A 12,826-nucleotide genomic window follows, 5' to 3' on the forward strand; every position below is an offset into this window, starting at 1 on the left:
TACCACATACGACACGGAGTATTGTACCTAAAAGATTAGATTTTTACAAATTGTAAGTTTTGGGTTCATTGAAGGACTATTAGAGCTACAATTTAAAAATATTTTTACAAGATACAGAGTGTCCCAGATAAATAAAAAATATCAAAGTTGTATTTTTTTAAATGGAACACCCTGTATATTATTACATTTTTAGTTTCTACCATTAAAATAAAGGTAAATTTGGTAAAGGTTTATTACACTTAAACCTTACCGTTTTTGACATATTTTCAATTTTGTGAAATTGCAGTCAAAATTTTAAGGCTTCATTTCTACAAGGGTATCAAAGTTTTTAATACTAAATATTTACTGAAGTTTATTTATTGATCAGTTATTGTGTTGCAATAATAAAAATTATACTACCTTATACAGAGTGTCTAAAATGTTATTTTAAATAATTACTAGCTTTAAACGGCAATAACTTGTTTAATTTAAATGGAACACCATGTATATTTTATGAGAACCAGATGCACAGTTTAATTGTCTATCAAATTGTATTATACCATTTTTACCTATCGCTTCAAGTTTCCGTAGAAAAATGCATTTTCTTGTAATTTTAAGTTCATTTATCAATATACCCATGGAATACTGACATTTGAGATTATTTTTAAAGATGTACCAAATTTTTAAACAGTACAGATACTAATATATTGTCGATATAGTTTGTTTATTTCCTTAAAAAATTAAAAAAAACTGTTTAAATATTTGTTAAAGAGAACCAATTAATATAATTCCAGTATTCAAACTACATTAATTGACTGTTTGCATTGATTAATAATAATGGCACCAAATACTAAAAATTTGAATTTTTATGTGTATTAGATAGTGTGGTAAAAAGTAACACCTTAAAAATGATATTTCATTTTTTGACAAATGCTTATTTATAACAACAGAGACATTCATTTTTATAACTTATTATTATATTGATTTCTGATTCAAATCCACATTTATTTAGAATAATTTATTAACGAACATAATTAAGTATGTAATTGATTACAATTTGGGCGGAAATAATGGTGGTATATTTAATTAATGGTATACTCTGTTATAAAGATTTAAATAGTTTTCTTTTTGCATACAAATGGGCTAGTAATATTATCATTTTGCTAAAAACGATAATATTAATAGGCTGTACATTTTGTACATTTGTTGTTATAAAAACAATCTAAAATGTCAATATTCCATGGGTATATTGATAAATGAGGTCTAAATTATAATAAAATGCATTTTCTACGAAAACTTGCAGGGATAGGTAAAAAGTGGAATAGTAATAAAAGGGATAAGTAAAAAATTTGATAGACAATTAAATTATGCACCTGATTCTCCTAAAATATACAGGGCGTTCTATTTAAATTAAACAAGTTATTGCCGTTTAAAGCTAGTAATTATTTAAAATAAAATTTTAGATACTCTGTATAAGGTAGTGTAATTTTTATTATTGCAACACAATAACTGATCAATAATCAATAAATAAACTTCAGTAAATATTTAGTATTAAAAACTTTGATACCCTCGGAGAAATGAAGCCTTAAAATTTATACTGCAATTTCACAAAATTGAAAATATTTCAAAAACGGTAAGGTTTAAGTGTAATAAACCTTAATCAAATTTACCTTTATTTTAATCGTAGAAACTAAAAATGCAATAATATACAGGGTGTTCCATTTAAAAAAATACAACTCTGATATTTTTTTATTTTTTTGGGACACTCTGTATCTTGTAAAAATATTTTTAAATTGTAGCTCTAATAGTCCTTCAACGAACCCAAAACTTACAATTTGTAAAAATCTAATCGTTTAGCTACAATACTCCGTGTCGTATGTGGTGAACAACCCTGTATATTTTTTACTTTTAACCCTATTTTCATGAATTTTGAGCCTGTATATAAATATATCTACTTTAATTCGTCAAGTTTAAACTCAGTTTTTTATAAACTTTAGTTGGTATACCGGGTTAATTGAAGGGTTGTTTCTTACCCTAACTTTAAAACACCCTGTGCAATAATTTCGAGAGTAACTTTTCCTAAAACTGTATTTTTCGATCAGAATCATGTCTCCTGAACATTTTGATTTTGACTCATGTCATCACATGCCTTGATTAATTTTTAAGAGAGAAATGAACCTGTCACCAACAATTTGCAATTTTTTCAACTATCATTACTGTATGATGTTATTTTTTAATATCACGAGGTGACTTTGGTGACTATTGTAATGTCATATCGACACTGATAGAACTCTATTTGCCAAAAAAAAAACAAGGAAATAGGACTAAAAATGAAAACGATATAACATTTTAGACTTGACCAAAAATTTTTCCGTTGCTTTTTTTGCATCTGAGTGTATACTCACTAGATTTTCGATAATCAACTTATAAAATATCTATAATTTAAGTGTTTCTTTAATATTACTAAATAGCTAAATTAATTTTCATATGCAAGATTTTTTTTTTCACTAAACGCGTCTGGTGTACACACATATCAAACCTAAGTATATTGTTTAACTATCAAAGAAGTTTATATCAATTAGAATTACATGTATAGCGCCAAACACTTGCTTTTTATTATTTCTGGTAAATTACCCTGTATATACTGTACTAGATATAAAACGTAATCAATGTGTGCATAAACAGTTAAACGTAGACTAGACCTCGTCGGTAGTAAATGTAAACGTCAAACGGTAAATCAGTGGCATATGTCCAATGTAGTGTAAAACTAATATGTAACTATTAAAGGTTGTAATGATATACTGACTGCGCCGTTTCAAAGCCACGTTTGTGTAATGTGTAGCTCAGTACAAAGTTATTTAAACGTAAAACCACCCAGAATCGACATTAAATTTTATTACTTTTACAAGTTTTCTTCTCCTCAAGTTTAAAACTGCAAGAGGCACCTACTTCAAAAATTGATTTACTACCTACTTAACTTGATTTTTATTTTGAATTATAAAACCAGCTTTAATATATTCAGTTTACAGTTGAAAATGGTCAGCGATACATTTGACCGAAACGTTGTGTAAGTGAATTAAATAAAAACAATAGACGTTCGATTACTTTCGGTCGCTTCCTGTTTCACCAGAAATGACTACAACTTTTAATTTTTAAATAGCACCCTCGGTATTTTTTTTACTTTACTCGACAGAAAATGACACTCTGAATAGAATGACGTATCATATGTCAAATTTTGATATTTTCGCACGGCTGTGATAAAACACTAATTTTTAATCAAGAGTCTTGGAAAAATCTATTTTATGCTCTACTGTTCTTGGTGTCTCGTCCTGGTCGGTTAAAATATGCCTAAATCATATTTATATTCATAGCTCATTTTTTTCAAATGGAACGAAGGTGGACATTAGCATACTTGGAAAAAGCATTTTTTACAAATAATTTGGTACCACACAATTGGTATTTCGAGTCAAATTGTGATGAACCTCATGTTACAATTTCAAATAAACCATATGCGAAAATGTCAAAAGTTGATACATGATATGTCATTTTATTCAGAATGTAATTTTCTATCGAATAAAGTAAAAAAATACCGAGGGTGTCATTCAAAAATCAAAAGTTGTAGTCGTTTCCGGTAAAACAGGAAGTGACCGAAAACAATTTAATACGTCAAGCAATCCTTATTTATGTCATATACTGACGTACCAAATAAAAAAAAATAAAAAAGTTTTAGAGGTGAATGAATGCACTTTTGAGAAACGCCCAGTATATTTTTTTCCTGAATAAATATAGTTCGAAGAAATGTTTACTTCATAATAAAAATTGTCACCAAAAATTATTAATTCAAAAGATGAATGATTACAAAAAATGTAATTAAGATGTAATTGCTTGAAAAACCAGATAAATTCTTGGCAATTACAACAAGCTTTTAAATGACTATTATCAATTTATAAAAAAACATTATTTTATTTCTGTTCGACCATAAATATAGCATAACATTAATATTAATCAACCTAGATAAATTCAAATAATTGTCAAATAATAATTTTTAAAGAATTCTTTTTAATTTATATTTATATTTTAGGTTAAAAAAGATACAGTGCAATATAATATCCTGGCAATTTTTGGTAGAATTTTTATTTATTTTCTTTTATTAAGCAAAAATTACATTCTCACTTTCTTTTTTAAATAAATTATCAATTGTAACTTAACATTTTATAGCAACCAATGAACTGCCATTCATATTACTTTATTATTGTTATTCACTATTTTTTCATAGCTTCTACACATACATAAGCTGTTGTAACACCCAAAGGTTCCAACCCTCAACTATAATCTAGAAAAATGTACTAAGAGTAGACTAAATCATAGATTTTGACAGAATCGCGGTTAATGTATTCATATGGAAAATTTCATAGTGTGAGTCATTCAAGAAGCCCTGAAATTCATTAGTTAATAATTAGTGCAATAATTAATTGACAAAATACATTTATGTGTATTCAAATAATTCTTTCCTATGTTAAAATAAAGATGATTTATTTATGCTAATTCAACCCTCTTGCAGTGTAACTATTTTTTTAATAACACAAAAATTGATCTAAAATCAAATATGATACTGGGTGTGCTACTTTTTACCTAATCCTTTCAACGCGAGAACTCAATGTAGGAGTGTATGTGCCTTGTTACCCAACTAATATTTGTGATAACTAAGTACCTACCACCTCATGTTAGATGATTTCAAATAAAATTACTTTCCGCATCTGTAATAGTTTGTTTTATTTCTAACCATCTAGTAGCGTAGTACATAGAAAATATATAACTATGTTTTTTGTTCAAATTATTATTAATTAGAATAGCATATTCTTTAAAATATTTAAAATTAGTATAAAATTGATCACTATACATGGTGTCTCAATATTCCGTGGACATAGAACTACTACGAATTTTTAGAATCAAAATAAGTTAATTGCACACAATTTACCTCTATACGAAAATGCTTCCTTTGTCCATCAGAGGGCATCAATAAAAAGTAAACCCGAAAGTTAATTAATATAAAATTTATGAATCTTATTGTCAAATTTGTGATACTATCATAAAATTCCATATTTTCGACAACTAGATTATAGGCGCATACTAGATTTTATGCGCCTACATAGCTTGATGTGACAAGAAACATTTTTTTACAAAAGACAAAAATTGGTCGTCGGTAGACTTGGAAAATATTTCAACTAAAATTTATGTAGTGGTGGGAGTAGTTTTTAATATGGGGACACCCTGTATAAGTAACACCAGCAGCAGATTATAATTATTAAGTAAACCAATTAAGAAAGAATCAACAAAGAACTAACTTTTTTTGTAGTAACTGATTTCTAGCCTCTGTTTTAAGACTCCCATATATAAAGCTTGTCCAACAGGAGAATACATGAGAGATGCAGTGTTGTTTCCTGTCATTTTAAGGTAATTATTGGGAAAACTGGAAATCGTCCGATTATCACCAAAATTGATATACACCCTATTTTGAGGTTGTAGATTACGTATCTTTTTTCTGGCGGTCTCTTCTGTTTTTCAGAAAAACGAAAAATTATTTCAACATCGAATTTTTCTTAATTTTTCATATTTTTAAGGATTTCTAGCACATATTTTGCTAGGTATTCAATAAACAATGAGGTTTTTGCTATTTTCTGTTACTTTTTTTAAGCAATTCTATGCATAATAGAGGAAAATTTGCTAAAATAAATTTGTAAACAATCTGAAAATATTGGGTGCCAACGCTAAACCTAAAGTTAGCGCGTTTTTTTTTGCTCCCTCGGGGATTACGAAAGGCGGTCGCCAGAGGAACGGCTCCTTCCCATAACTGCTATTTTACCTTTTTGTTATATTATATCAAAAAAAGATTACCCCCCTCCGCAAGGAAGTTTAAACCAATGCAAATTTGAATTAACCCCCTCTGCAAAGAAATTGAACCAATGCAATCAAAACTCTTTCGTGCAACTTCGTGGATGTAGGTATATTTAACTATTGTCAGATCTCATAAGTACATAATTTATTTAAAATCTCTAATCACCCGAAAAAATACAATAACAAAATATGGCAACGTTGCAAATTTTCAAATTTCTAGATTAGATCTAGAATATATTTGTCTCTCTCATTACATAGGAGAGAGAAAGAAGGATATATGAAATGTCAAACTTCCATCTTGTTTCAATTTTCTTTGTCATTTTGTTAAGAAAAGTGATTTTCAGTAAAATTTTGGACATTATTCTATCTTCAATCAAGTGTGGCTTTTAGATAAACTATAATATAATGAAAATACAGTGAAATTATTACTTTATAGTGCTGAAATAAAGAAAAATTCAATGTTGAAATGATTTTCCGTTTTTCTGAAAAACGGTAAGAGACGGCCAGGAAAAAATTGGTCAAGTGTGAGTCGGACACGAGCACGAAGAGTTCCGTACCATTCAGTATCTATACAATATTAGACACTATGTTATTATAAACTTTTTACCGATTTAGCTGAAATTTTGAATACGTGTATAAGTAATTTTAAAAAAATGAAGAAACACATTACTAAAAATTGTATTAATCACTAATAAATATGTAAAAATAAAAAAAACCGATTAAAGAAAATTCGCCTTGACTAGGATTCGAACCTGCCTTACTACGGCTCTAACGTCATAGCAGCGTAAAGTCCTAACGCTTTAACCACGCGGCCACCGAGGACTTGAAAGATTCTATGTAAAATTCTTACTTAAAAGATAATGTTTAGTGAAACTACTCTTTTATTTATAAACATTTAGTTAATTATTATGTTTTTAGTATTTGTTCTTATATCGGCAACATAGATACATTATCTGCGAAAATTTCAACTGTCTAGCTATAACGGTTCATAAGATAGACCTTTGTGACAGACGGACGGACAGCGAAGTCTTAAGGTAAGTTTATATGCATCCGTAATGCGTCGTCCGTCGTTCCGTTAGTCCAATCATATTCAAGTATGAGATGTCATTTTTGAAATAAACCAATAAAATTACATAAAATGAACGACGGACGACGCATTACGTATGCATGTAAACCCACACTTAGTAATCGGGTTTCCGTTTTTACCCTTTTGGTACGGAACCCGAAAAAGTCCAGATTCGTAATCTACGACCTCAAAATAGGGTGAATACCTTTGAATAAGAAGACTAAGGAAGGAGCATATCAAAAATCTTAGGTACACCGCGATGGGCCTCAAATATAGCCGACTTAAATTCCGGTTTATCAGTGCCGTTCTAATTTTATTTAAAAAATGTAAAACTATGATGTAGGGTAGACGTGGGGTAGACTCAATAATTTGTTGTTTTATTTTACTTTGTGAATAAATGTTGGCAGTTACGCTACTGAAGCAGGTAAGTCAAATTAACGTATCTAAATTCTTTGACATCTAATCTTTGACAAGTAATAAATAAAAGCTAAAATGCAAGAAAAATATATAACTTAGTTAATTTAAGTGAATTTCATAAATGATCGGTTTACTACACGTATGTATATTATATAGTCACTTACTAGCGAAAAGTTGTACCATTATTTCACTCAATTTTTGCCGAGATCTACCGCACGCTATACAACCAACTATTTTAGAGTCTTTTTCGATAAATCGCAATAGTGTCACTGTTAATTTAAGTTCTGCCACAATTTCCATCTAGATTTACTACCTTTATACAACTATCAGTAGTAGAATAAATAATAAATAACATAAAATAAGCTCCATAAAGACTGACAAATCCACAAAATTTCAAATCAAATTCAATTGTGTCAAATGAATCTTCAAACAGAACTGTCAAGGATCCCCACCCTAGAGAGCTTTTATGGTGCCTTTTGCGCCTACCATGCATGAATACATGGATAGCATTATGCTCCTTCCTTAGTCTTCTTATTCAAAGGTGTATACCAATTTTGGTGAAAATCCCACGATTTCCAGTTTTCCTAATAATTACCCATTTTAATTCACAGACAAATTGTAAAATGCAAAACAACCTTTTTATTTTGAAAATACGTCTGAACAAATCTTATATTATTCTGTAAGAACGTGTGCTACCAGTTCCCAAATTTGTATAAAAAAAGATGGAAGAATTTTAGGGAACTCGCATATTAAAATCTGTTCAGCAAAAGAATATATGCCAAAGTAATGTTTTTAATGATATTATGTTTTCTATCGAAAATATTCTTAAATATTCTCTCGCTAGACAGACTAAAATAGGTGCATTAAGTCATTATTTCACTTACCTTATAATACACATCAGGAACATATTGTTTGTCAGACGATTCTCGGACATAACCTAATTCTGAAACGTCTTTGGTGGGAACTAGACAATTATCCTTCACTAGAGCCATGCACTGGTTGGAAACCTGATACCCCTCCATGTGAACTTGGTTTGTTTTATCACCTGTAAAAATCGTAGGATCATAAGCATTAAATAACTGTCAAATCCTTATATCTCACCTGTTACACAAATGGTAACAAATTTAGACCCGAATGATCCACTTGATGCGTATTTGCAAGCGTTGGGATGTAAGTTTTGAAAATATCCCGCCATAATACATTCCTGAAAAATATTATAAATATTATAGATGTGGTATGTACAGGGTATGGTCAAAAAATTCACAACAAATGGGAAAATATTTTATTATTGAGATTTTAGAAAAAAGTTTGTGTGGAATTTCTCAGTGTGGAATGTGGAATTTCTTGTGGAACTATCTTAGCGACATATTACAAACATTCTCTTCAATATACAAAAAGTAAGGTTAGGTGACAAAATATCAGAAAAGGTCAAAGAAGGAAATCGTTCAATAATAATTCTGCGTTTATGAACCAAGTCTCATAAAATATACAGGGACTTTTAGAAAAATATCATTTTTTTTATATTTTTTCAGATTTTCGTAAAATTGTTTATTGTTTATTATTTTAATACATTATTAAAGTAATGTTTTTTGTTTTTGTTTGAGTTTGTATTTTTTTTAACAACACAACATGTAAAAATAAAAAATGTACCAAACTTGTTTCAATGGCTTATAGAAAAAAACATAACATTAGTTAGTAAATTAGTTTTTTCATATACAAGAGTATCAAATTATTTAAAAAATCTATAAAAATGTTTTGAATGTTTTAGTTTAAAATTTTAGTTTCCTATAGACCATTTGAATCCATTTTTAATTTTTTTTACAATTTACTGAGGACAGTAAAACTAAATTAATACCTAAGATATTATTATTATTAGATTTGGCTTGTCTTATGTCATTCTAACAGAAGAAATACTACTTTTATTTTATTTTCAAAAAATATTTGAAAACCTGAAAGGTTAAAGCACTTAGCAAAACATAATCACCCAAAAGCTCATTCAAATAGGAATAACGGTTCTTAAAATGTATTCTAGCGGATAAACGAAGCAGTTTTGTATAGAGGTAAATTTTGTCCAATAAACTTATTTTGATACAAAAAATATGTAGGAACATTGGGACACCCTGAATATTCAATTAATTGATTTTTAAAACAATATTTATAATAAATCTAGTTTAACTTTACAATCATTCATTTCACATAAGTTTTCCTAATATCACTGAACAGGACCTATAGTAATTGCAAAACATTTTCTGATGCACGTCATCAATCATATTGACATTGACACTAAAGTCTATAAACCTGACTAAATAAAATTTTGGCAAAAATGTTTAAATTTGTTATATAATTTAAGATACCGAGCAGCTCTTCATTTTACTTTATAGAGCACATGATTGTAACAGATATTTTATTTAGATTAAAGCTGCAAAAACCGAATTTTATTATCGTTATGTTGGTCACATTTGAGTTTCGTAGAGGGGTGAAAAGATGTGTGTCAATATCCTGTTTAGCTTTTAGTTTGTGTGGTCAGTTTCTGTGCTGCAGTAGTAACACAGAGACGGTACATATATTCAAATTGGAAGAACCGAGAGATAGGTAAATATTGTAATCGCGGAACATTTTCCGATGCACGTCATCAATCATATCGTCATTGACACTATTGACAAATGAAATTTTGGCAAAAATGTTTAAATTTTTTGTATAATTTAAGATACCGAGCAGCTCTTCATTTTACTTTATAAAGCACATGATTGTAACAGATATTTTATGTAGATTAAAGCTGCAAAAATTAGTTTAAACCGAATTTTATTATCGCTATGTTGGTCACATTGCGCCGTTTTCAGCAAGGCTGTCGTTTACTATTTGACAATTATCCTAAATGTCAGTCATTATTGTGTATAATATCGTGTTGTTGAATCTTTGCGAGTATTCTCGTTTTTTTGCCTATTTTCATAGTTTTTTTTTTAATTGGACTTTTAAGCACAAAAAGTTCTTTTATTGGACTAAATTTTCGAGTTTTCTTGAAACTGTGTGTTGAAAATATGCCGACGCATTTAAACAGTCGAAACAAACGCCTTGTAGTTTCCCTGATAAACTATTTTGAACAAGAACGTGATAATAAAGGTCCTTTATTACCCTTGACTGCAGTCAGAGAAGTAAGATGGATTGATAAGCACATTACACCACTATCAAAGTTATTTCTACGTTAGTTTTCATTAAATTCTGTGATTACTAGTTTGTGCATTAATAGCACCCTCTTGTTATTACCACTTATTGCGTTGTAAGATGTACATCAATAAATAAATAAATAACCCATAATAACGCTTAGAATAATCTTCGTAATGGAGTAGTTATTGCCAATTGCAATAAGTAAAATAAGCTATAAAACAAATAAATCAATTAATTACTAAAATATTAGTTACTAAATTAAAAATAAAACGTAAAAATCTTTAAAAAATGATATAATAAACATATTGTTTGTCACTCTTAAATTAAGATTCATCTCATAAATCCATCACGATCTGGCAGCGCTGTCGCCATCGCTTGTCACTCAAATTTGATCATGTGCATCGGAAATTGTTTTGCGATTACCATATATGGCATAATTATTAATAAATATTAATTTTTAAATAAATTTAATTTGTATGTGTAAAAACAGAGCCCTACAAAAGTTAAATTAATTCAAAGAAAATAAAAAACTAACTTGTATTATTTATTGAGTCTTTAAATCCTTACTAGTTAATTGCCCTGTTCTAGTTTTATATCAAAAGTTTTGTGGTTAATAAAAATAAGCCCATTACCTGTGCCGATAGGAAATGTGATTCCACATTTCTTGTATGTTTTACAGTGCCCTTTTTAATATCTTCAGGCAACAGATCAGTAAAGATCCAACCAACTTTTCTCAAGCCCAAAGCACTTGCTATATGCTCGACAACTGCCTCCTTCTCATCTGGTAACAGTCTAATTGTGTCTCTAGAACTTTCCTGAGGTGGTTCATAAATAGCTACTACATTTGCTTTGATACCTATAAATTAAAAAATATAAGTTTATACAATATTAAAATCTGATCCATTTATAAACAGTATATTATCTTAAATCTTGAAATATTTACCTAGAGGTATATCAGAATGAACATCATAACTTCCATATAAAAATCCTATTCTCTGGTGACCCGTACCTCTCCAATAATTTAGAAACTTTTCCACTATTTTGGTGTTTTCAAATGTTACATTATCAACATGACGGTATGACTGAAATTAAAATGTTATAAAAAAAAACCTGATATAGTCACTTCTCTAATATAATGGCAGTCACCTGCATATTTAATGTAATCGCATTTGGTTGACACTTTGAGCAAATACCCTTAGGCCATGGTGGGTGGTCCTTGCAGCCAGTCTTGATACTACACGATATATCTTCAAGTGCCAAAAATTTTCCACGGTCAACTCCGGACATCATTTTGCGCAGGTAAGAATGAAATGATATATGTTTAATGTTATGATCTTTTAAATAAGTCTCATCGAATGGTTCCAATGGTGAACAATGAACACATTTAGAATTGGAATTGTGGCGACATCTAAAAATAAATATAAATGAATAAATAACTGAAAATTTTATATGTATAGAAATATAGTTCTATAATGATTTTTTTACTCACAATTTATCATCTCTTTTTCTTTCTATTCTACCCTCCAACTTGGACAAAATCTGATCAACCTCGTCTTCTTTTACAGTAGATTTTGCAGTTGCTAGAGCCTTATTAGAAGCACTACCAGGTTTGGAACCACTACTAGTTGAAGGTCCAGCTTCAGGTATTGGTTCTCCTGATGGTGTAACAGACTATAAAATTAGAAAAAGATAGAGATACTTATTTTTTTCATTTATATTCCATTTTCTTACGAATAAAACTGAGCCATTAAGTGGACTCAAATATATCATATCCCCATGTTTAAGGCCTATAGATCTGAGCGATTTCGTTTTACTGCTAGCTATTTCGTCCTTTTTATTTCTTTGTTTATACAAGGCAAATGCAAAACTATTTAAATTGAATGCTTCATAGATAGTTTCAAACAGTTGACTAGTAGTCGACGAGGGACTAATCTCGATTCTTCTCGTTCCTTCTGGACTCTGAATTCGTAATAACTAAAATTTTATAAAAATAAATCTTTGTCATCTTATATATTTTTGAAATTTTGAGGTTATATGCATGACAATTTAGTTTTCCTATCAATACAATGTTATAATATAACAAATTTTATGCTAAATTTATAATTATGCCACATATCTAGAATTACTCACAAGTTGTTTAGACATTCTGAAAAAAATAAATAGATTTAACTACCCTCTTCAAAACTTTTGAGTTTACTTGTCAAAATAGTTTAGGGAATTTGGAATTGGGAGAGCTGGAGGTTGTTAACCTGTTGTTAACGAAATCCAGGTAGGGAAATATGAAAATACAAAATTCCCTAAATT

The 12,826-nt window shown here is 29.1% G+C and overlaps 1 protein-coding gene across 1 annotated transcript in view; it reads right to left on the reverse strand.

The window, feature by feature from the left end:
* LOC115875601 (nuclear protein localization protein 4 homolog) overlaps nt 1–12,760 on the reverse strand; it is a 46,416-nt gene extending 33,656 nt beyond the window's left edge. Inside the window, exons 1-8 of the mRNA XM_030891098.1 lie at nt 12,653–12,760; nt 12,254–12,496; nt 12,012–12,193; nt 11,669–11,930; nt 11,466–11,604; nt 11,155–11,378; nt 8,459–8,561; nt 8,241–8,402 (exon numbers count right to left, since the gene is read on the reverse strand). Of these exons, the coding sequence (XP_030746958.1) occupies nt 8,241–8,402; nt 8,459–8,561; nt 11,155–11,378; nt 11,466–11,604; nt 11,669–11,930; nt 12,012–12,193; nt 12,254–12,496; nt 12,653–12,667 (1,330 nt within the window). The 5' untranslated portion in view covers nt 12,668–12,760. The remainder of the gene's footprint in view (nt 1–8,240; nt 8,403–8,458; nt 8,562–11,154; nt 11,379–11,465; nt 11,605–11,668; nt 11,931–12,011; nt 12,194–12,253; nt 12,497–12,652) is intronic.
* Nucleotides 12,761–12,826: the final 66 nt, after the last annotated feature.

This window comes from Sitophilus oryzae, unplaced genomic scaffold (genome assembly GCF_002938485.1).
Source record: "Sitophilus oryzae breed Bouriz unplaced genomic scaffold, Soryzae_2.0 scaffold_1390_pilon_pilon, whole genome shotgun sequence".
NCBI classification, from domain to species: domain Eukaryota; kingdom Metazoa; phylum Arthropoda; class Insecta; order Coleoptera; family Curculionidae; genus Sitophilus; species Sitophilus oryzae.